Source organism: Lepidochelys olivacea (assembly GCF_965140295.1).
Source record: "Lepidochelys olivacea isolate rLepOli2 genome assembly, chromosome: 4".
Classification (NCBI taxonomy): Eukaryota; Metazoa; Chordata; order Testudines; family Cheloniidae; genus Lepidochelys; species Lepidochelys olivacea.
In genome coordinates this window covers 34,167,712-34,189,394 of record NC_140414.1, presented here as the reverse complement: position 1 = coordinate 34,189,394, position 21,683 = coordinate 34,167,712, and the positions used below count along the sequence as shown (strand labels likewise).

The window sequence follows — 21,683 nt, the reverse complement described above, 5'->3', positions numbered from 1 at the left end:
CTTAGCTGTGAAAATTGCCACTGAATCCTTGCCCAGCTTGTTTAATTGCCTTTGTGCCAGCGGTCTGGCACAGAGTACTGGGAGCTCTGTTGCACTATGGTGTTTAATAAGCAGTGTCCCATCCCATGTAAAATATATCAAGTGTTTCCTATTGCAAGTATATATGCGTGCAAGTTTAAAATTCACTTTATGTGAGTCTTGCCATGTAAGACTCGTTTACTTAATGATTGTGGAAGAGTGCACAAAGGGGGTCTAGGCCTGGGCCAACAGAAGTCATTTAGAATTTGAACAAATGCTCAGGGATTTCCTTCTCTTCTCCCCCTGCCCCAGCGTTCATTGACCTCTACCTCCTAATTGTTTGGTAATTATTACTGTTTAATATTTGTACTCCAGTAATGCATAGAGGCCATTAATGTGTGTATAGTTCTCTCTATTAATGTGAGTATAGCTGCTCTTTTAAAAATTGCTTTCTCATTCATATGCTGCAAGGAACTTTAAGTTTAAAAATCAGTCAGAGAATTCTGAAATATTCCAGAGAGATTTGAGCAAATCAGTTTGAGTATTTTAATGTAAACTGTCTAGCTGAAGTTGTTACCATGACACTAAGCTACCTGAGTTGTCTTTCAAGGTAAACATAACTGGGTAAATACCTGCCAGATGGCCGAGCTAAGGAGGTCATTAATAACTTCTGTGGTTATTCTACTATGACAACAGCTTGTGTAACTTCCAGATAAATCCATTTTAAAAGGATACCTTGGTTGATTGTCATCTCCTCTTCTGTGCCCCCTGTAACTCGTAAGTGCTAATATATCACAATCCTGATATAATTAATACCTTTCAGTATCTGGGAGCCAGATTCTCTTGGCTGGTTAAGTTATGCCTGGCACATGACAAGGATGCGGGGGGAAGATAGCTTTACTCCACCTTTTCACTCCCCTGGTTTTAGAGCCAGCTGGGGCCTTCAATTTGGGCCTGGTTGAAATCTGCTCTAAATTATGCCTGGTTGCCAGCGGTTCCCGTAAGCCATGACAGTCTCTGGATATTACAAGGACATAAGAATGTATGATTAAACCCCATATGCTGGGTGGGAGAGTCTGAAAGAGTCTGACATAGGAGCTGCTACTGTTATGTATTTTGGTGGTATCTAAGGGCTTGAACCAGGACTGAGGACCCATTGTGCTAGGCAAAAAATAGAACAGAAGATGGTCCCTGGCCAGAAGATGCCCATCCCCATAGTACATATGTTTGAATGAACAGAAACTTTTGTAAGTCCAATATCCTTTTACAATAGTTTATATTTAAATGATATTAAATGATAATGAATATTATCTAAACAGCTTAAATATCACAATATTTTAAATCAAAGCATTTATCATGCATAGATTCTGGTCTTCTCTCTGTCTGCTACTATATTGTATTTCTTCTTTTAGGATGGCTGATCCTTCCAATAGGCAAATTAGGAAAGCCAGATGGCAGACATGTGAAACATGCATTTATTGCAGAATTTGTTAGGCTTTCCCAAACACTGGTGAAACGAAGTGCAGTTAATGAGAAGATTGTTTCCTTCTTTGTTAATGTAAACCGTGCTTCCCTCTCACAGCTGCACAAATAAAGGTGATGACCATAGTAATCCAAAATCTAACTTCTACTAAGATAAATTGTATAAAAGGATTTAACCTAACACAGGTTTTAAAGAAAGGGAAAATCATAGTCATGTATTCCAAGAAGAGTAAATCCTTTCTAACATGTCACTAGCCTGTTCTGACCCACCAGGGAAACAGAACTCTTCTCTGATTCTGCATGACATATGAGATGCAGTCAGAATGCTTGACCATGCTTGCTGGCTTTTCTCTTGACCAAATGGGTTTTATGTTTGGCTGATTGAATTTCAGATTGGACTCTGCAAGGCAGGGTAAAGAGAAAAAGCATTTCTGAAATGGAGTAATATGTACCAGACTGCAGTAGCAAAGGAAGGGGTACTGCCTTCCCATAGACTTAATTTTATTAAAATTATTTCCTGCCTTCTTGTTCCCCTCATCCACATTGTCCTTCATTTTATTCCTGGATGGAGGAAAGAGTAGAAATGTTAAGAGATTTACAGGACCGGGTGCTACATTCTTTCCAGGAGAGGGGGTAGAGAATACATTGTTGTTGGATGAGGAGTTGTACCTGAGTAAAAACTCTGGGATTTAGCTTGTGGAAATTTTTTTTTTTAAATTGAAATTTGTAGAGGCATTCTAAATTTTTTTTCAGCAAATTATTTTGGATGAAAAGCCATTTTTCAACCCAAAAAACCATGTTCGCAGAAAATTTTAAGAAAAGTTCGGTTTTCTTGGTGGGAAAGTGAAAAATTTTCACAGAAAATGTTTACCAAGCACAGAATTTTTTTTACCAGCAGTGTTTTTCAAAACCGATCTTTTTTTCTGTGCTGTGGATCTAAAGTTTCCGGGTCTATTGGTGACCCACATAGGGTGTTAGAATTTGTTTCTTCACATTGTAGTTTTAAAAATGTCAGAAATTATATTTTAAAAAAATAACCTAGTTTAAAAGAATATTAAGGTTGCAAAGTGAAGCACTGAGAAGTTAGGAAATGCTAAAAATGAAGGTTGCACATGCGTTATGTTAGTGTGTGATCATATAATTAAAGACTGTCTTTTTCATAGGAGTCTGCCTCATTCATTAGAAGACGGGTGATGATCAGAGACTGAATTAAGGTTGTGTAGTGAATGAAGCTGTTGTCTGAGCGAGCCCTGCCTCTTTTGTTGCAGAAAGTGTAAGGTGTGTAGTAAATGAGGCAGGGAACTGCAGGAAGAGAAGGAATGGTCTTGTGGATTAGATGGTTGAATGTCACTTTGGAAAATTGGATTCTCTCCCTGTCTCTGCCATAGAGTATAGTAGGTAATGCTGGGCAATGGGGAAGTCGCTTAAACAAAAATTTTCACAAGTGGCCACTGACTGTACGTTCTTCATTTTCTGAGAACCCAAGGTGAAACATCTGTGGCTGATTTCCAGAAGTGTTGAACACTCACAACTGCAAGTGACATCAGTGGGAACTGTGAGTTGAGTATACTGTGGCAAATTGCCAGCACTACTATGATGGGTCTCGCGCTTTCTCTTCTTGGAGGGGAGGGGTTTCAGGGCACCGTTTCTTGCCCCTGAACTGGCGTATTAACTGCCCCACTCGTGTCCTAGAGGAGGGGAGTGGAGAGGGAGGGACCCGGGCCCGCTTTCTACTCCGGGTCCCAGCCCAGGGGCCCTAGGGATAGCGGCAAACCACTAGAACTAGTGGTTCCTTCCCTTGGGCTACTTCCCTCTCCTGCCCTTCAGCTGTGGGGGCTTCCTGCCCTCCCTCTGCACAAACCGGGTGTCCCTTTATCTGTGGTCTTGGTCGTCTTAGCCCACTGCAGCACTTCTCCAAACTGTCCTCTGCTTCCCTCCAAACTGCGCTCTGTTCCAAACCAATCCACTCTGCTTCAACTCCTCCAGACTGCTCTCTGCTCCAACACCAATCCACTCTGTTTCAACTCCTCCTCTTGTCTGATTGAAGCAGGGGGGTTATATCATGTGACTGGCTTCAGGTGCTTTAATTTATAGCAAACTTTCTTCCCTCTACAGGGAATAAGGCTCCCTTCTAACACTCTCCTGCTGCCCTCTGGCCATTCTGTATCACAATACATAGTGCTATAAAAATACCAAGTACTCTGAAAAACTAGTCACTAGGTATCTTAAAGACTTTAGATGATTATGATGGTCCCTTCTGTCCTTAGTCTGACCTCCAGCACACCATAGGTCATAGAAACTCACCCACCACTCCTGTAATAGTCCCATAACCTCTGGCTGAGTTTCTGAAGTTTTCAAACATTGATTTAAAGACTTCAAATTACAGATACTTCAAGTTACCATTTACTCTAATTGAAACCAGTAAGTGACTGGTGGCCCATGCTACAGAGAAAGACAACAACAAAAAAGCAACACTGGCTCTCTGCCTATCTAACCTGGGAGGAAATTCCTTCCAAACCCCAAATATGGTGGTCTGTTACACCCTGAGCATGTGGGTGAGACCCACTAGTGCGACACCCGGGAAAGAATTCTGTGTAGTAACTCAGAGCTCTCCCCATGTAGTGTCCCATCTCTGGCCTTTGGAGATATTGCAAATAGCAGGCAAGTAGGAATCCCAAAATTAGTGGGCATTTTCGACTGTTGGCTTTGATCATGCTGTATTTCAGTTCCCCATATGTAAAGCAATAATAATTAATACCTCTTCACCTCACAGGTGTGTTGTGATGATAAATGAATTTGTCTGTGAAACACGCAGATATTATGGCGATGAGCACCATAGAAAACCCCAAGAGGAAATAATAATTCTATATTGGCGACAGGGTTTCGACGTTTTTCGGTAAAAAAAAAAGTCTAGAGCCATATATTGATAGATAAGGATTAAAAGAAATATTGAATTTCTAACTGTGGTGTACGCCTTACATCCTGTGCATTGAATGACAGAAAATCTGTGGAAAATAATATGTGATTCTGTAATTAAAGACTGTATCATAATACATATGCTCATGGGGACAAATTATGGCAACCTCAAGTCTGGCATTTTCCTAACTTTTGAGTCCTTGACTTTGCAACATAAACTGCTTTCCAACATACTTGTATTTAATATCATGGAGTATGTTCAGAAAGAGAAGAAAAATGGTCAGAGTTATTGCAAAGTTACCTGTTAACATGAAATTGAACTTCTGAGGATAACAAAATCTCTCTAGTTCACCTTTTGTGAGCATTAGAGAGAGTGATTCTAACAGTATTCCTTTTAGAGATCATTGCTTAACTTGAGAAAACTTGCACAGTCAGTTAATCCTACAGAATGAAAGAAAGGTTACAGTACTGAAAAATTAGGCCTCTTGAATTGCCAATGAGACCATTTTTAAGAGAGAAGGTTACAGAGCCTTATCTTTCATTGGTGCAATCAGTAACAAAGGTTACACTCAAGGGAAATTAATTTTCTCTTTCAGTCAAACAAAAAAAGTCAATTATACCTTAATAGCCGTAGAGAGTAAAGCTCATAATAGCATGCTAAACAAAAAAAAATCTTCGCTAAGTAGACACTGAATATGCATAAATTTATTCCTCTTGAAGTTGGTATAAATTGATTTTTAGAAGTCTATGGAAATTTCCATTGAATTTAAGAATACAAATGGGATCTCACTGAGTAGTACAGCATGTTCTAGGAAACAAGATTCCTCTTGACAAAGAAAAAAATATAGAATCTGAAATAGGATTTGTGGAGGGAAACATACCTTTACGCTTTCTTTGTTGGGGACTAAACTTTTATACTTCTTGATTTACAACTGAAGACCCTGTTAACATGAAGACAGGATATGAGTAGCCCTGAAACCAATAGAAATCTAAACATTTAAGGGGTGTGTGTGTGTGTGTACATGTGTATGCACACATACACACACACAAAAATGGTTGCCAATTTGGTACTGGCGACTGAAGTCCCATATAGCACATTGTAGACTTTTTCCACATCTTGCCCCCCAAGTGTGCCTTAACCGTGAGCTGGAAAAGATGACTCTAGAAGTTATAGAATGGTTTCAAGGATAGGTCTATACTGCAGTTGGAACATCTAATTTCCAGCTCAAGTAGATGTACTTGCACTAGCTCTGATCATAGCTATGACGCTACTTGCAGAGGGAGGGATTAGATGCCCAAGGGTGATCCTGTCCAAACCCATAGGTACGTACCCCTCCCGCTGTTCATGCCACCAAAACGACACTTCTATTTTTCGTGCTTTAACTCAATGAGAACCAATGCAGAGATATCTTCTTGAGCTGGAGATTGCATGTCACAGCTTCTGTATAGACCTGAGACAGCAAACAGGAGTGTTAATTCAGATAGTGGCTTCTGTGATGTGATCCCTTATCTAGTAGGTCTAATCACTTATTTCTCCAAAGAGAGAAAGGTATTTCCCCAGAAGGAACTGTGTACTGACTTCTCATAGACGCAGAGAAAATGAGTCCTAAAACAGTTCACAGCATGAACCTTCCCTTTTGTACTGAGGGACATTGAATTTGGTGGGAGTTTTGAGTTCACAAGGAGTGCAGGACTGGGCCTTAGCAATGTATACTATGCAAGGAGACAAGCTTCTCTCTCAAGAGGGAAAGCAATGTGAGCAGTTTAACAATGTAGCAGCTCCACCACTCTGTAAGTTTTTGACCCTGTGGATACTAATGAGGAGCCATATGCAACTAATGAAAGGCTAATATTTTAAATGAATTAGTTATAGCATTTTAACTCCTGTGAATGCCATTGAAATGGAAGGAGGGATCCACCATGTTTATTTTCTTTTTTTTATATTCTATTTTTTATTTTACTTTTTACTGTTTTCAATACATCCTTTTTAATGCAATATTTAATACTAGGATGAAAGAAATACTATAAAGAAAATAAAATAGCAAGAAATTATAAACTGCACTGATAATGACCATATTCAACTGTCAGATTTTCCATTATAAACCCCAATTTTCAGGGGTTAATGTCTAATTCATAAACAAAATATATTCCCTCACCTCTGGTTTGAGTGGCAGCCAATCAGCATTTATAGGGCAGTCCACTCACCAAATCCTATTGGATTTCAGCAATTTAAGCTCCTTTATAAATGTACTCTTTTTAGACCTTTTTAAATACAAAACATGAGGATTGTTTCTGTGAAGGGAGTGAAAGGCACAAGTGTTGTATCTGAAGCAGGTAACGTACCAGTTCTGTTTGGGCAGTAGATCCGAGGAATGTTCAGCTCCGAAGTTGCTCATCATCAAGGTAGATGAAGATTCCTGACAGATCCATCAGCTCCTCTGTACTAAATTGGAAACTGGTATCAGTGTTTCCCTTGGGGAGACCTGAAAGGAGATGATGAGTTAGTTTTCACCAGTGTGATTTTTCACTCTGTCTCCTGTACGCAAAATCATGGGAGACTGATCATGCATTGCTGTGAGCCTGAGAGAACTCAAAAAGCCCTTATCAGATTAAATATTGACCAGGAGGGGCATGATGAATTTTTGAAATTATGGCGTTGAACACATCTGAATCCTGTTCACCCATTCACATCACAGTGGCCTTAATACTTTGAACGTAGGGACCTTCACCTCACAACCAACCCTGTGAAGTAGGTAAATGGTAAATATCCTTATGCTAGAGATGAAAGAAATGTGAAGCTCAGCTAGGTTAATTGACTTGTCTAAGGTCATGTAGCAAGTCACTGCCAGAACCAGGATTAAAATACTAGTGGTATTACTGCTAGAGTTTGCTTAATCCAGCAAACCAAAGGTTTGGAAACTGTGGTCCCTGAATAACTAGCTTTATGTGGATAGATGGCTAGCCATATTGTGCTGGTTCTTGTCTTTGTTTCCAGCTGCTAAAATGCAAAAGACAATCAAAAGACAATAAAAAAATTAGTGCTTCCCATTATATTACTTTTTTTCTCTAAACAAATGCTGTAGTTGCCATGGGCTGTTTTGTCGTTGTAAATGGAAGCTGAAGAGTTCCATAAAATCACAATGGAAGGGGAGATCCCTTGAGTCAATCTCTTTCATAGCCCATAGTATGAAAAGCTTTGAGAACCCTGGCACTAGACCACAGGAGATAATTATGTTTACATATAATATTTAATGGGAATGCTGTAAAGCCTAAATAAATAATGTTTATTAATTGCTGTATGACTGCAAAATATTTTTTAAGCCAGTCATTGTCAAAGGTGGGAGGAGAACTCTGGCGTTCCAGGCTCCCAGTTGTGTGCTGATTTCTTGGTCATGTGTCCTCTAGAGCATTGCTGCCTCTTCCTCAAAAATGTGTACTTTATGACTACGTTATTTTGAGTAACCCTGGTAAAACTATGGCAATGTTATGGGAAAAAGTACCCTGAACTTTACCCCTGCATAATTAACAACAACAAAAATTTTGCATGAATATTTCACCCAACTGTGCTGTTAGCCAGCTGCTTCCTGCCCCAGCTTACTGCAGAGTACTCTGCTCTTACCAGAACCCTCAATAATGACCGGCTCCTGCAATGTGATGCACATGGGTGGACTCCAATATCCGTGTAGAGGCCCGTGGGCTGAGTGATTTCAGTTTGGTTCCCCATGAGCATATCACATTGCAGGATTGGAACCAAACTGATTACAATAGCCTTCTTTGACCCTATCCTTCCCATCACCTCATGGTTACTTTTCTAAGTATTTGTGTTCTTCATCCAGCTATGGCACGAAGGGTTAGTGAGAACTAAGAGTGAGAAATACTGTGGAAAGTGGAATTGCTATGGAGGCCTAATGTTCACTTTTTAGTAGCGCTCACTCTATTTGGTTTGTTTTTCCAGCAGTTAAGGTGAAGGGTTTATTTAGCTTTTCTAAAAAATATTTGAAGTTTATTCTGTAAAGTTAGTCTCCCTTATTTTTATTTGTTACTGTTCATAATTGCCATAATGAAAAGGTCACTTTTATGATAAATTATGATGCCATAAAAGTGCCCTTTTTAAGCATTTATTCTTGGAATGACTGGTTGTTTTATGCAGTTCATGCAGTGGTAAATATGTATGTTTGTATACTGACATTTAAGACAGTAAGGGTATGTCTTCGCCACCTACCGGATCAGCTGGCAGCGATAGATCTGGCGAGGATCAATTTATTGCGTCTAGTCTAGTCGCAATAAATTGACCCCCCGAGCGCTCTCCTGTCGATTCCTGTACTCCAGCGCCGCGAGAGGTGCAGGCAGAGTCTACGGGGTAGCAGCAGCAGTCGACTCACTGCGGTGGAGACACCATGGTAAGTCGATCTAAGTACGTCGACTTCAGCTACATTATTCACATAGCTGAAGTTGCGTAACTTAGATCGATCCCCACCCCCCAGTGTAGACCAGGGCTAAGAAGCAAAGATGTGCTGAAAATCACTTCTCTTTTTTAGGTTAAAAGGTCTTATTTATTCAAATAATAGTGAAAAACACATTACAGACTAAATTACAATGAAATAAATACAGGCTACAGACTGGATATTTAAGCTATTGACTAGAGGTGGGTAAATAACAGATTTTTCAGTAAGCTGGCAATTCCACATAAATAAATAAAAAGTGTTCTGGTCAAACCAAAAATGAAATTTTTGGCAAATTGAAATATGAAGAACATTTTGTTGTGGGTTGAATGAAGCATTTTCTTTGGATCGCTAGCATATTGTTATGTGTTTAACCGTTTTAAAAATAAAAGGAAAGTTCAAGTTGAAGTTGTGTTGAATCAAAAATAGGAATGTTTAGTTAGAAAGATGTCAAAATGAAACCTTTTGCTGTTTTTCACATTTTAAGGTTGGTTTTTTTTTCTGTCTAAAACAATTTGGCAAAATTAGTCTGAATTCACGAAACATTTTGGTGTTGCTATATCTGTTTTTTCCACCAAAATATTTTGGTTGAAAAAGTTTGCCAAGCATCGCTATTGATTACTTGACAGTTGATGCACTGATGCTCCAGGAACTCGCTCCACAATCCTGTATGTACTGTTGCATGCTGTACTTTATAGACCCCAAATATTGCTATCTTTAGCTATATTTCACCAGAATTTCAGGTGGGAGCAGATTGTTGTACCACTGGGCTCCAATATGAGTAGTTGCTGTTGCAAATGATGACCGCATGACCAGAAGGCACAAAGCAGTCATCCCTTGGTTATTATGACATCCGTCAGCGAAGATGTCGGTGTCAGGTTCCTTTTTGAATGTGGTGGTGCGATTTGTGTTGGAAGCTTAGGCGGGCCTCTAATTTAACTCACAATTTTTTCACACCCAGTTCCTTTGCGTATTCATTGGGTGCAGAAGGATTTGAGGGTTCTTCACCTGAACTTCCCAAAACTGATTCTAAGCTAAGAATAAAAAGCAGGTTCAGTTCTCATTGTGAGAAGCTCATAAAAGAGAGCAAAAGTGAAAATTGCACTGCCCAATGTCCAGTACAAACTCCTAATTCAAGTTAGGCCATGGAATATAAATATGTGTACTGAAAACTGAAACAAAACTGTTAAAAGAATGTATGTAATCTTAATATGACTCTCCTTAATCCAAATAACGTGTTAACAAAATTCAGTAATTTTACTAATTGAGACCAAGTGACACTGAAATTTTTAAAATGACTTTTACTCACCTTTTGTGAAGGGATTCAAGATCCTCTGTTGACAGGTTTTATACAAGTGCAAAGTATTATTATTTTTGACAGTCCTATCTGCATGGATCAAATTGTGTATCCAGCGTGGAGAGAGAAAAGATTCTAGATTCTAGAAAAGATTCTAGAACTAAACTAAGACTTAGCAAGAGTAAATATTTAAATCAGTCCTCCTTTTTTATCTTATTTAGTTGTCTTTTAATAAAATCAAGGTACCCAAAATAAACATTTTAATATATTTTAAGATTTATTTCATTGACCCTTGTTTAAAAAACAACAACCTAGAATGCATCCCTTTTGTTTCATGCTTTAATAGCAAAAGAGAAGGTGTCAATACGCATGTTATGTCATTAAAGTCCAATAACCATGTTTCTATAATATTACATATGCAATCACATTTGTGTAAATCAGTATTCATTACCATATACTACCCTTTGAATTTCTCTTTTAAAATAAAAGAGAAAATAATTAAATAATAAATAATAATAAATAAATAAATAATAAAATAATTATTTTTCTTTTTAAAAATAAACACATTTTTATTGAGGAGTTTAGAAAGGAAAATTTTATTATCAGCTATGACACATTTTGCTTACAGTCCAAGGCAAAGTCAATCACTTTTAGAGCATTTAAATTATATAAAGAGCTTTATATTGAAAAGTATATGATTTGTTCTTCCACGTGGCAGCTTTGTCCAGCTGGTGAGTTTACATCATTGAGACTACTAAACATATTCTGGTAGAGTTATAATTACAAGAGAGCTATGTAGGTAATTAGACCTCATTGGGTTTTCTAGATATTTTTATAGAATAATAATAATATGAAAAGACAATGAAAGTCTAATATATATTACAGCATATTAAATTCCCTGCAGTCTAATGAGTTTGCCATTGTATTGTTGTTAGAAATGTAAAGACAGTAGAATTGTTTGTTGGATGCAAAACCTGGAATGAATTTCTGTCCATGGTTAGTCATAATATTTAAAGCCAAAAGGGCCACCAGATTTAAGTCTGTGAAATACAGAAATATTTCTTTCTTTTTTCCTCTCAAAAGTAGGCCTGGTGGAATCTTAATATCTCCCCAAACCAAAACAGATTTATCATGGACATGTGTATCTCTCCTATTCAAATATATTCATCAGTAAGGATATGGAAAGCCCGTATCAGCTATATGTTGTTTGTTCCAAAAAGTTGGTATTCCACATATACAGGGATTCTAATGTAATACATTAACTTTGTTACCATCTGATTCGGGGGGGCTGTTCATGGAGTAACATACTACTAAAAAAATGAGGGTGGCAGAATTGGGTCTGTTGTGGTTCTATACAGACGCCTGTGACCTATAATGGGTTAGGACCAGATTTTTAAAGGTATTTAGGCACCTAAAGGTACAGATAGGCACTTTTGAAAATGCCTAACTCCCAATCAATAGCACCTAGAGGCCTAAATATCTTTAAAATCTGGCCTGTAAGTCTTAATCAAACACAACTGATATTTTACTTTTAACATCTTGAGTGAAAGCTAGTGTGTTTGACTGTAACATCCAGGTTACAGATTTTAATTCCATTTACTGAGTGCTCTTTTTTTTTCTTTTTTCTCTAATTGGATGTAATCCAAGTACAAAGTACCACCCAGTTAAAGATCCGTACTTTAGTCCTTATTCAAGCAAATCTCCAAGTGTCTGAATGGGAATTTGACTAAATAACAGCTGCAGGATTTGGCTTTAAATTGCCCTCTAGAATGTTTGTGTGACTTTACTGACCCAAGTTCATATATTTTGAGAATTACTCTTAGCATTACTAAACTATTTTCAGATGAAATGTAGTATGTGCATTGTACTTAATTAATACTTACATTTACAAAACCAGATGCTCCCCCTGGTAGTCAGATGAAAGTTATAAAATTTGTGGGACTACTTGCAGATTGAAGTACTAATCCATGTAAGTAAGTGTGGCAGAATCTGGTCCCTTGTATTTTACATTTTTCAAGTGCAACACAAATATTAAGCTGTTCCCTAAACAACAGGAACTTAACTGTTAGCAAGTGTATAATACAAAGTAAGGATCTCACACACGCATTTCCAGTTTGTTAAAAATTGTGAACTGTTACAAATGCAGTTGAGTGAAACTTACATTTTTCACAAAATGACTCTCTCACAAAATTCTGAGCCATTTACATCCCTGAAATGTCACTTCTCACTAAATTTTGTGAAATGGCTAATTCCTCATCCAGACGTGAAAAATGTCAGTCTAAAAAGGTATCTGTTTTAAAGACTCTTAAAATCTTTAGTGATTGATTGTTTGAAAATAGGATTGCTAGCATGCTTTAAGTGGCAATTCCTCCAAAATTGCTGTTAAAGCCCCTGATTTATCTCGTACTTCACTTCTCCGCATATACTTAACTGGACTATATGGAAGGGCTGAGAGAGAATGTTATCCGTAGTGCCACTCCATGAATTTTCAGATGAAGTGCTAACAGCACCTTCAGAGGAGGAGTAATTTATTTAAACTTACTCTTCTTTGTACATTTGGATTCCTAGATATCTACCTATTTGCCATGTTTAACAGTTTAGATAATTTGGATTTTCTATAGTAATTCAAGTTGACAGCAGTGTGATCTCTCTGAGGTGCCAGTTTTATGTAATCATAGAAATTTGGAAAGAATAGGTTTAAATATTATAATTAGAAAATGGAAATGAACATCATTTATTTGTTAAAATTGCACCAGCAGAAAAACATGTACTTTTATTAACCCAGCTCCTTTAATTATTAAAATGTATCCAGTTAAAGTGTAAGCAGTAGTTACTGGCACTTTTTTTGTATTTAAAATTAAAGTGTCAAATTAGTGTTTCAGACAAGTTATGGCTTAACAGCCCTTAAATCCAATGTAGTCTCTTTTTCCTCATAATTAGTACAGCACAAGATAGGATTGGTACAAGCATCTTCTCACTACCCTGCCAATTTGTCTCGCTCCTGATTTTGGAGACATTGCTTGCTGAGAATAAATTGGTCTCTGCCTGAAATGCTCATTGAGGATGTCAGCATGTGTAAATGGTTTTCATTGGACCACTCAGTACCAGAAACTACAGTAGGGCTCTTGGAGTTGTTTCCATTGGGCCACTAAGCAGTGCTTTCTGCTGTTACTGACCTTTGTTGTGTTTGTGCTGATCACATACAAATGAAAGTCTCTAATTCTGCAACAGCCTCTGCAAGGACTGACTCTTCTGCCTTTAAGGAGTTCCACTGAGGTCAGTGGAGCACAGGGTTCTGCCCACATGGATCAAGTTGCAGAATTAAGGCTTATCTCTCTTTACAAATCTCCTGAACAACTTAGTTTCTCTATTTCTGACTTTTAGAATATTCAGGTAAATTTCTTGCCCCAGAGTATGTTACAAATATTAGCCTGTATGTGTCAGACTGATCCTTGGCATTAAAGGGTTGGTTGGTTTATTGATTTTTTCAATCATAATTTTATACACATAACAATGAGTATCATTTTTAGTAAGTTTATAGTAATGTAGCTTTAAAATTGTTTTCCCACTTAAGGTATTAGTTCATTAGCTGGGATGCAGGACCCATAGGGTTGTAGTGGGGCCCATACGCAACAGTGTGTCAGAGCAAAAGAAATACATGGCCTGCCTGCCCTGGCAGGTCTATGAGAAAAGATCATGAAGCCAAACCAATTAAGTCCAAGATCGCCTTGCTTACCTGGGTGGGAAATTAGTCTGTTAGGGGAAGTAGACTGCCAGACTGTAAATGAGCAGACTGAGAGGAAAACCAGAGATTCTGTAATCTGCACCTGAATGAAGAGTCTATTCAGGGTCCCTTATAGGTTTTATATGGGGTGGTAAAAGGCCTGGTCCACACTTAAAATTTAGGATGACATAGCTACAGCACCCAGGAATTCAAAATATCCACACCTCTGAGTAGCATAGCTATGCTGAACTAACCTCTAGTGTAGATGCAGCTAGCTTGAAGGAAAAATGCTTCCTTTGACCTAGCTACGATTGCTCGGGAAAGTTGTTTTCCTACAGAGATGGATAAACCCTTTCCATTGTGTAGGCTGTGACTACACTATGGGGTTATAGCTACAGCACCATAACTATGCCAATATAATCCCCTATTGTAAACATAGCCAGAGTTGTCAGATTTGCAATTTCTTTAGTCCTGATCCACCCTGTTTTGACTCTCAAATTTCCTATGCCAAGGAAATAATCTTGTTTCGCTGATGGTGTGGTTGGGGATGAGGGTAGGTGGTGGGTATTTGCTGCTAGAGGGCCTCCTATTCTTCCATATTGAAGCTGTGATGTCATTGGAGGAGGTTTCTTGCTTTTTGCTGTGAAAGCTATAGAGAACACAATCATCTAAAACTGGAGAAGACTGATAGCTGTGACGAGCCACCAATGACCAGAAAATGGGGCAAGGGAATTCCAACCTGTTGAAAGTCAAAACTGTCTACTTAAAAGAGAAATTGTGTGTGGACAGTGTGTAATGTATATGTTAGGGCTATCTTGATCTGTAAAAGAGTATAGAGGATAATGAATCTCAATTCTATATACTTACCTTAAAGGGACCATTTTAAATTCATTTTAATTCATAAACTAATTCACAGATGTCCTTGCAAATTCCCTTTAAAATTCAAAGAGTTAAGTTCTGGAAGTTTGAGGAGCATACACTGTATTCTTCATACATAAAATGCTATGTCCATCCTACAGACTTCTGCTGGCATAGCTGTCAGTCAGGGCATAAAGAAGTGTGATCCCTGACTGATATAGGCTCATTTATACCAGTGAAAATGTGCTCTTCACAGGAATCGTTTTTTTTTTTTCCTTTGGGGTGCTGGAATAAGCTAGACTGGCTCTGCTGATATAATCTGCAGCCACACTAAGAGCTGGCCGAAGTCTCGTGAAACCATAGCCTCAGCCTTCACAGTGGAGTTCTGACGAGGCTTCCGTAATACAGGACTGTATTCAGGGTTTCTATATTTAGATGTAATAGGGTTTGAATTAAAAAAAATGTCATGGTAAAAGTTAGCTTTTTAAATCTTGTAAAAATGTACAGTCTATGTACTTCTGTTGTGTCTGTGCTTTTAATAAAACCCTCAGTGCCTCTACAAATGAAGTAGCTGCTATAACTTGTTTTCAGAGGACTGATAATTTTATATATAAAGAAATTGAGTCCTCTTTCATCTTCTAAGGCAACATTATCAATGGGAAGTGAAAAATGTGAAAATATAATTATAGTAAAACTCATTGTTTTGTTTTAATGACTGTGTTTTCACCAATGCAATAGAAAACACCCAACTCAGTAGAGAGGTCATGTGAAATATGTTTGACTAACACATTTTTAGAATTCAATTTTGAAGATACCAAGAGGAGAAGTAATTGAAGTCTTGTTTATTGGTGAGATGAAACTGAGAAACAATTCAATTTGGGTATAGGTTCACTTTCTTCCTTCTGCCTCTATATCTCCTTTGTATACCACCACCATACATGCTCTCCCTAACCAACCAATATATACTGTACTGTGTGGGCAAGTTTTCTGTTGCATCCCATCCTTGTGTTACATTTATCCTCCTCTGGGCGCTTTGAAGCTCAGAATATAAAAGAAATTATTTTCTTTCTGACAGGTAGCTGTTATTATGTAATGAACTGCAGCTTTTCTATGCTATGCCTCCACCCAATTATGTAAAAAGTACAGCTTCTGGTGCTGTTTCCAATGTGAAAGTGAAAAAACCTGTCTTCAGAGCAGAAGTTGATTCCGTGAATGATGCATGTTTGATCACGCTTGATCAAATACAGTATTTCTGAATGTCAGATGAATGCACTGCTTCTGATAATTCCATAACAGGAGCTTTTCTTTTCCTCCAACAGTTACCCGGCTGTATGTGAATTCCTCCAGCACAATAACTTGTTATCTATACTCAGAGCCCACGAAGCTCAAGATGCTGGGTAAGTGTGTGGAGGGGGAGGGGGGCTCTTGCTTGATAAATAAACATTATTCATACCCATTGGCTTTTATAAGGAAAGAGTTTCCCTGAATCAGCAAGTAAAATAATCCATTTTAGCAGTCTTCCAAATTAAAATGATAAAGTCCCCAAAACCCCTTATTTTATATTTTTAGTGTTGTTACTTAGCACTTATAGGCCTTTTAAAATATAAGCTATTTTAACACGAGATTAAAGCCTGAATGTGCACATCTCAGACATGTTTTCCATAATGACCATTTCATTATGGTTTTGTAAGAGTGTTGCTTTCCTACAGTAATTTGTTGAAAAGCAGCTGTACTTCACCAGTAGTAGTGAAGTGTAGACGGTGATCAACTGCATATCAAGGAGACAAAGGACAACTGTGTGAAACAAGACTTTGGAAGCTTATTTTTAAGTGACAGCAACCACAATATTTTATTAGTGGTACAAAAACAAACACTAGGATTACAGTGTCTGATCTTTTATGCAACCGTAGCTGAATTACAAGACAGACACATTTGATCTTATTTCAGGAAGTGGAACATGAGACTTCAAATAGGGGATGTTTCTTTAAGGGAAGAGGGGTTACTCTACCAGGAAGAGAGAAAAATATGTAGCAGTGGCTGGCTAGCTCCTTAGCTAAATTTGCAATTGTGAATCGTCTGCAGGAGTGCTGGCACTTTCTGATCAGTCTTACTCTGCAGCTGTGTGCTTCCAGGGTTTTCTGCAAAGGCTATTGCAACAAAGCCCCCAATGTGTACAAAAATATCTGCAGACTTAGGGGCGATGTTCTTTAATTAAAGTCGTGGCAAAAAAAATCTCACTGTTGCTGCTAATTCCCTAAACCACCTCCTCTGACCTGCCTGAGAACAGTTCAGACATAGCTGGCCTTATATACCTTTCTTCTGAGTCGTGACTAACGGGGAAAAAAACCCTGAGGCCTCATCTGTCACTAAATACTACTACCTTACACTGTCACAGACCCCTAAACATCACAGTGGACAAAGAGATGTGTCATGACATTGGGACACTCTATGGCCTGGAAGTCCAGGCTGACCGAGAAGCTTCAGACTCCAGCATGGGTTTCTTAAAACTTCAGTGTGCACCTATCACCATGTCACTGTAGGTCACAACTGAGAATACCAAATTCAGGACAAACTGCTGAGAAATAGGTCCAACACACTCCAAAACTGGTGGTTATTCTCCCATAAGATTTACCAAACCAGCAACAAAAGTAAACTTCTGTTTCACCACACTGGCTAACAAGAAGTCGGAAAAGCAGTCCCCTTAGGCATTCCAGTCCTGGATTCAACACCCAGACACTAGACTTAAAGATGAGTGGTTCTTTAAAACCAATTTCATCAAACAAAAGGGTTCTTCTGATCCCAAAGGACCAGCCACATACCCAGGTCAATATATAACTCAGATCTTACCCAATAACCATGCTGTTGGCAATCCTTTAGTATCTAAAATCTAAAGGTTTTTTTTATAAAAAGAAAGAAAGGTGAAAGTTAAAATTGGTTGAAGGAATCAAATGATTACAATAAATGCACAGTTCTCGGATCAGGCTTGTAGCAGTGATGGAATAAACTGCTGGCTTGTTAAGACTCTGATTGCTTCCAAACCATTGGAAGGTCCTCAGTCCCTTGGTTAGAATGCTCCTATGAGTATAAGTTCATAGTCCAGAGGTTTGAGCAGGAAAGAGACAACATGGCGATGTTTCCAGGGCCTTTTATAGCTTCTCTCCAGTGAAGGGAAACCCATTGTTCTCACTGTAGAAAATTACAGGTGACAAGATGGTGTTTGGAGTCACATGGGCAAGTCACATGTCCATGCATGATTTCACTTAGTCATAGCAGGAAAGTCCATTAATTGTAGATGGGCGTCTTCCGTTGTGAGTTAAGTGTTCTTCAATGTGCCATTCAACTTGAATAGTTCCTTCACAATGTGCTGGCTTGTGAGTGCTACCCAGAAGCAAATATTTGAAATACAGCTATAGAGCCAATACTCATAACTTCAGATACAAAAATGATACATGCATACAAATAGCATAATCATAACCAGCAAATCATATCCTTTCTATAGACACCTTACTTGACACACTTTGTACAAGATCTGTTGCACTTACATAACAGTGGTAGCAACAATGATCTATTCTACATGATCATATTTTATCAGATAAAATCACAGCACCGAAGAGGAAATTGTGTCATTTTGATTAGGAAAAGTATTTGTTTCCAATATATACCACAGAGCAACCTTTTGGATTTCACATATACTGGTACACAGGGTGGGGAGAATAGCACGAGAAGCCTTCTCACACCCTGTTACACACAGCCCACTCTCATCATTCGTCCCAAGGTGGCTGGGAGTGGGGTGAGCCCATGGCCCTGACTGCTCCCACCCCCACCTCTCCACAAGCCTGTAGGAGTGAGAGAGCTAAGCTATCGTAAAGCATAGTGCAATACGCACACTGAAATTCCGAAAAGCTATTACAATGAATCGGTGTGATACTTTTCCTTACTTTTGTGGATAATTGCCAATTATTAGAAATTATTAGAGAACTAGTGTGCTGTATTGGGTATTACTTCTGCCTTGCTATGGGGAAAATTCCATTTTGTTGGTTTGCTTCCAAATTCTGCAGGTGTCCCATTCCGTTACTGATTGATTAAATATTGCTCTGCTGGGACAATATGCCTTTGGTCTGCACAAGCCAGCAGGGATGAGTAATGAAAATGTATAGGCATTAGCATGCTAGTCCATGGACTGGACAAGATTTGACATTCCATTGTGAAGCTAAGCTTTCTTTCCATAGAGGAAAGTATATTTCTGGGTGATACTGCTTTGCATGGTTGTCAAATGATATAGTTTGTAGTTTCATGAATGTGCTTTATACTTTATTAATACTGATTTTGAAGCATAAAACTCTTTTGGGGGGAGGTTACTATAGTAATGCCTGTGTCCCATGGTGCTTCAAGACATCTGAATTAGTTTACCTATTCTATCTCTCTGAGTATTTTTTAATCCCTTTGCAAATTTATTTTGAGAAGAACCCTCCATCAATAGATGAAGGGCGAAAACCTGATCCCCTTGAAGTCATTGGCAAAACTCCCAATGACTTTAGGGAGCCCAAGATTTCACCAGGAATGTCTGGTGCTCCTCGTTAGTATTTTCTTTCCTACCACACTTTGCATGCTTGGGTTTCAATCGTTAGGAACCAGCAACCAGTGTAGCTGCACTGGTACAAACAACATGGAAAGTCACAATTTGCGCCATTTGAGTTTACCTCTGCTTGAAATCACAGTAATCCCAACTGTAGGCAAGTTCTAAATCTATAGCAAATCCTTCATGCATAGCTTTAAACATAATTTATTTCTGTTATTGCTTGTAACTTCACATGGTAAAACCATTGGGAGTGATCTGTTGCTTTTCTTGGCCTGAGATAAGTCAGTGACATGTTGTACGCTTAGAGCACTGAACAAATGATTAATAATACTATTACTAATATAACCTGTCATTTCCTTTAGGTATCGTATGTACAGGAAAAGCCAAACAACAGGCTTCCCTTCACTAATTACAATTTTTTCAGCACCAAATTATCTAGATGTGTACAATAACAAAGGTAAGAGAGCTCTCTTCCTTCTGTTGATGCACAGTAGTAGCATTATCTTTTTACTCAAACGTTTTATGCAGTTTCCCATTTTTGATTCTTTGCGTTGACTGTGTCCTTTTATTAGTTCATGCTTGTTTACTTCGTTGCACCATGTAAATTTAATGAGATGAATACCAATCAGGTGTGTGTGTGTGTATATATATATATATATACACACACACACACATTATATATATATATATACATTCTGATGGCTACATACTTTTATGTTTCTGTCTTGTATATCCTTGGATACATTTGGATTTTGAGTGTTGGTTGTTAAGTAAAACTTTATTTGGAGAATTAAATGGCCAACAATTCTAATAACCGAAGGAAGCACTTTGTAAAATCTTATGGTTGAGATTTTCGAAGCCATCTGCTACTTTTTAAAATAGGCCATCTGGCCCTTTGTTACTTTGTAAGATTAATGGGAGTAATATGGCAAACTCTGTCATAATATAATCTAGGTTCTTATAGAGCCCATAGTATCTGAGCATCCTATTTCATGTTTTGTTTTGTTAATCATTTTTACATGTAGTGCAAAGAGAGGGAAATATATATAAATGAAAAAAGTCTGCTGCTTAAATAATATACTAGCCACCCTGTGAAGACTCAACACAACCTAAATACAAGTGGATGCAGCTTACATTAAGTTACTACAACAGTCACTACAGCACTTACAGTGACTGTAAGTTTCCCTAATGAGTTGCAGAAAAAAAGCTGTTCTAAATCAGAGCATTCCAATAACTCCTACTGCTAAATCCAATATACACATCAGGATAGCTTCACTTTCTGCTACTCCAGTTGGAATAAAACTAGTATGCTTTGGTAGGTGAAAGAAAATATGGGGACTATAAAGACTTCCATAACTACTTTTTCCTTACCATGTTAATGAGGATAGTTTCATTATAAACTACCATTTCCATGGTCCCAACCTATTAAACCCATTAGAAGGTGTTTAGCTTTCCTAAGGGGACAGGTGGGATTTTCAGTCCTTGCCCACAGACAAAGAAAGTATTTGGTATAAAATGTGCAAAAGAAAAAAGAGACTTCAGAACTAGCATGATTTTAATAGGTTATTGTATAAAACTTCTAAGCACTTTAAAAAGCTATTATGCAAATGCTTTAGTCTTTGTGAGGGAAGAAATTGGTTCACTGCTAGAAGCTAGATTTAGCATATTTTGGCATAATACAAATGCATGTTAACGTGCAAAAAAATTATTAAAGGTACAATACCAGCAACATCAAAGCCTTGCTACCAGTATCTATCTATGCAGAAAGTAAAGCATGTAGGAACTGTGCTTAAGCAAATATATTTTGAGTCCTAGCAACATAGATCAGCACAAGAGACTTAGGAATTGCAAGTGCAGTAAAGACAGCGTAAGGCAGTATTGCAGCATCAACAGTGCAGGGGAAAGAAAAGTGTTATTTGTGGGGGAGAGATTTCTGATAGAGCGTATAACAGTAGTTGCCCTTAGCAGGTCCATAGCAGTAAAGTAGGTTGGACCAGCATTTCGGATTTGCCTGTAATTGTGTTTCTTAAAGTGTTTGTATTAGGAATATGGGGGTTGGCGGTATAGGCTTTTGTCACTATGGCAAGCATTTGACACACAAGAACAATGATAAAAATAGAACTTAGCATCTGAATTTTAAATCCCCAAATGTCAGGGGATGAACAGAGGAATGTCCCTCTATCGTATCAGTCTCAGAAATGAGTCATCTTATTTGTTCCATGATTCCTAGGTATGACAGACCATATATTAGATAAGATTACCCTTTCTGATAAAGAACCCTTATGTGCAACTACTGCTGCAAATTCTGATTATCTACAACTGCTGTTGACATTCAGGTGCTCAGTTCCTCTCCCTATTTGGGCCAAG

At 38.1% G+C, this 21,683-nt stretch overlaps 1 protein-coding gene across 2 annotated transcripts in view; it reads left to right on the top strand.

Annotated features, from left to right (window-relative positions):
• The window catches only part of PPP3CA (protein phosphatase 3 catalytic subunit alpha), a 330,643-nt gene that overhangs the window by 265,638 nt on the left and 43,322 nt on the right, over positions 1 to 21,683 (top strand). For both annotated transcript variants that reach the window (XM_084626228.1, XM_084626229.1), the window contains exons 7-8: positions 16,057 to 16,134; positions 19,679 to 19,773. In XM_084626228.1, the coding sequence (XP_084482354.1) occupies positions 16,057 to 16,134; positions 19,679 to 19,773 (173 nt within the window). The remainder of the gene's footprint in view (positions 1 to 16,056; positions 16,135 to 19,678; positions 19,774 to 21,683) is intronic.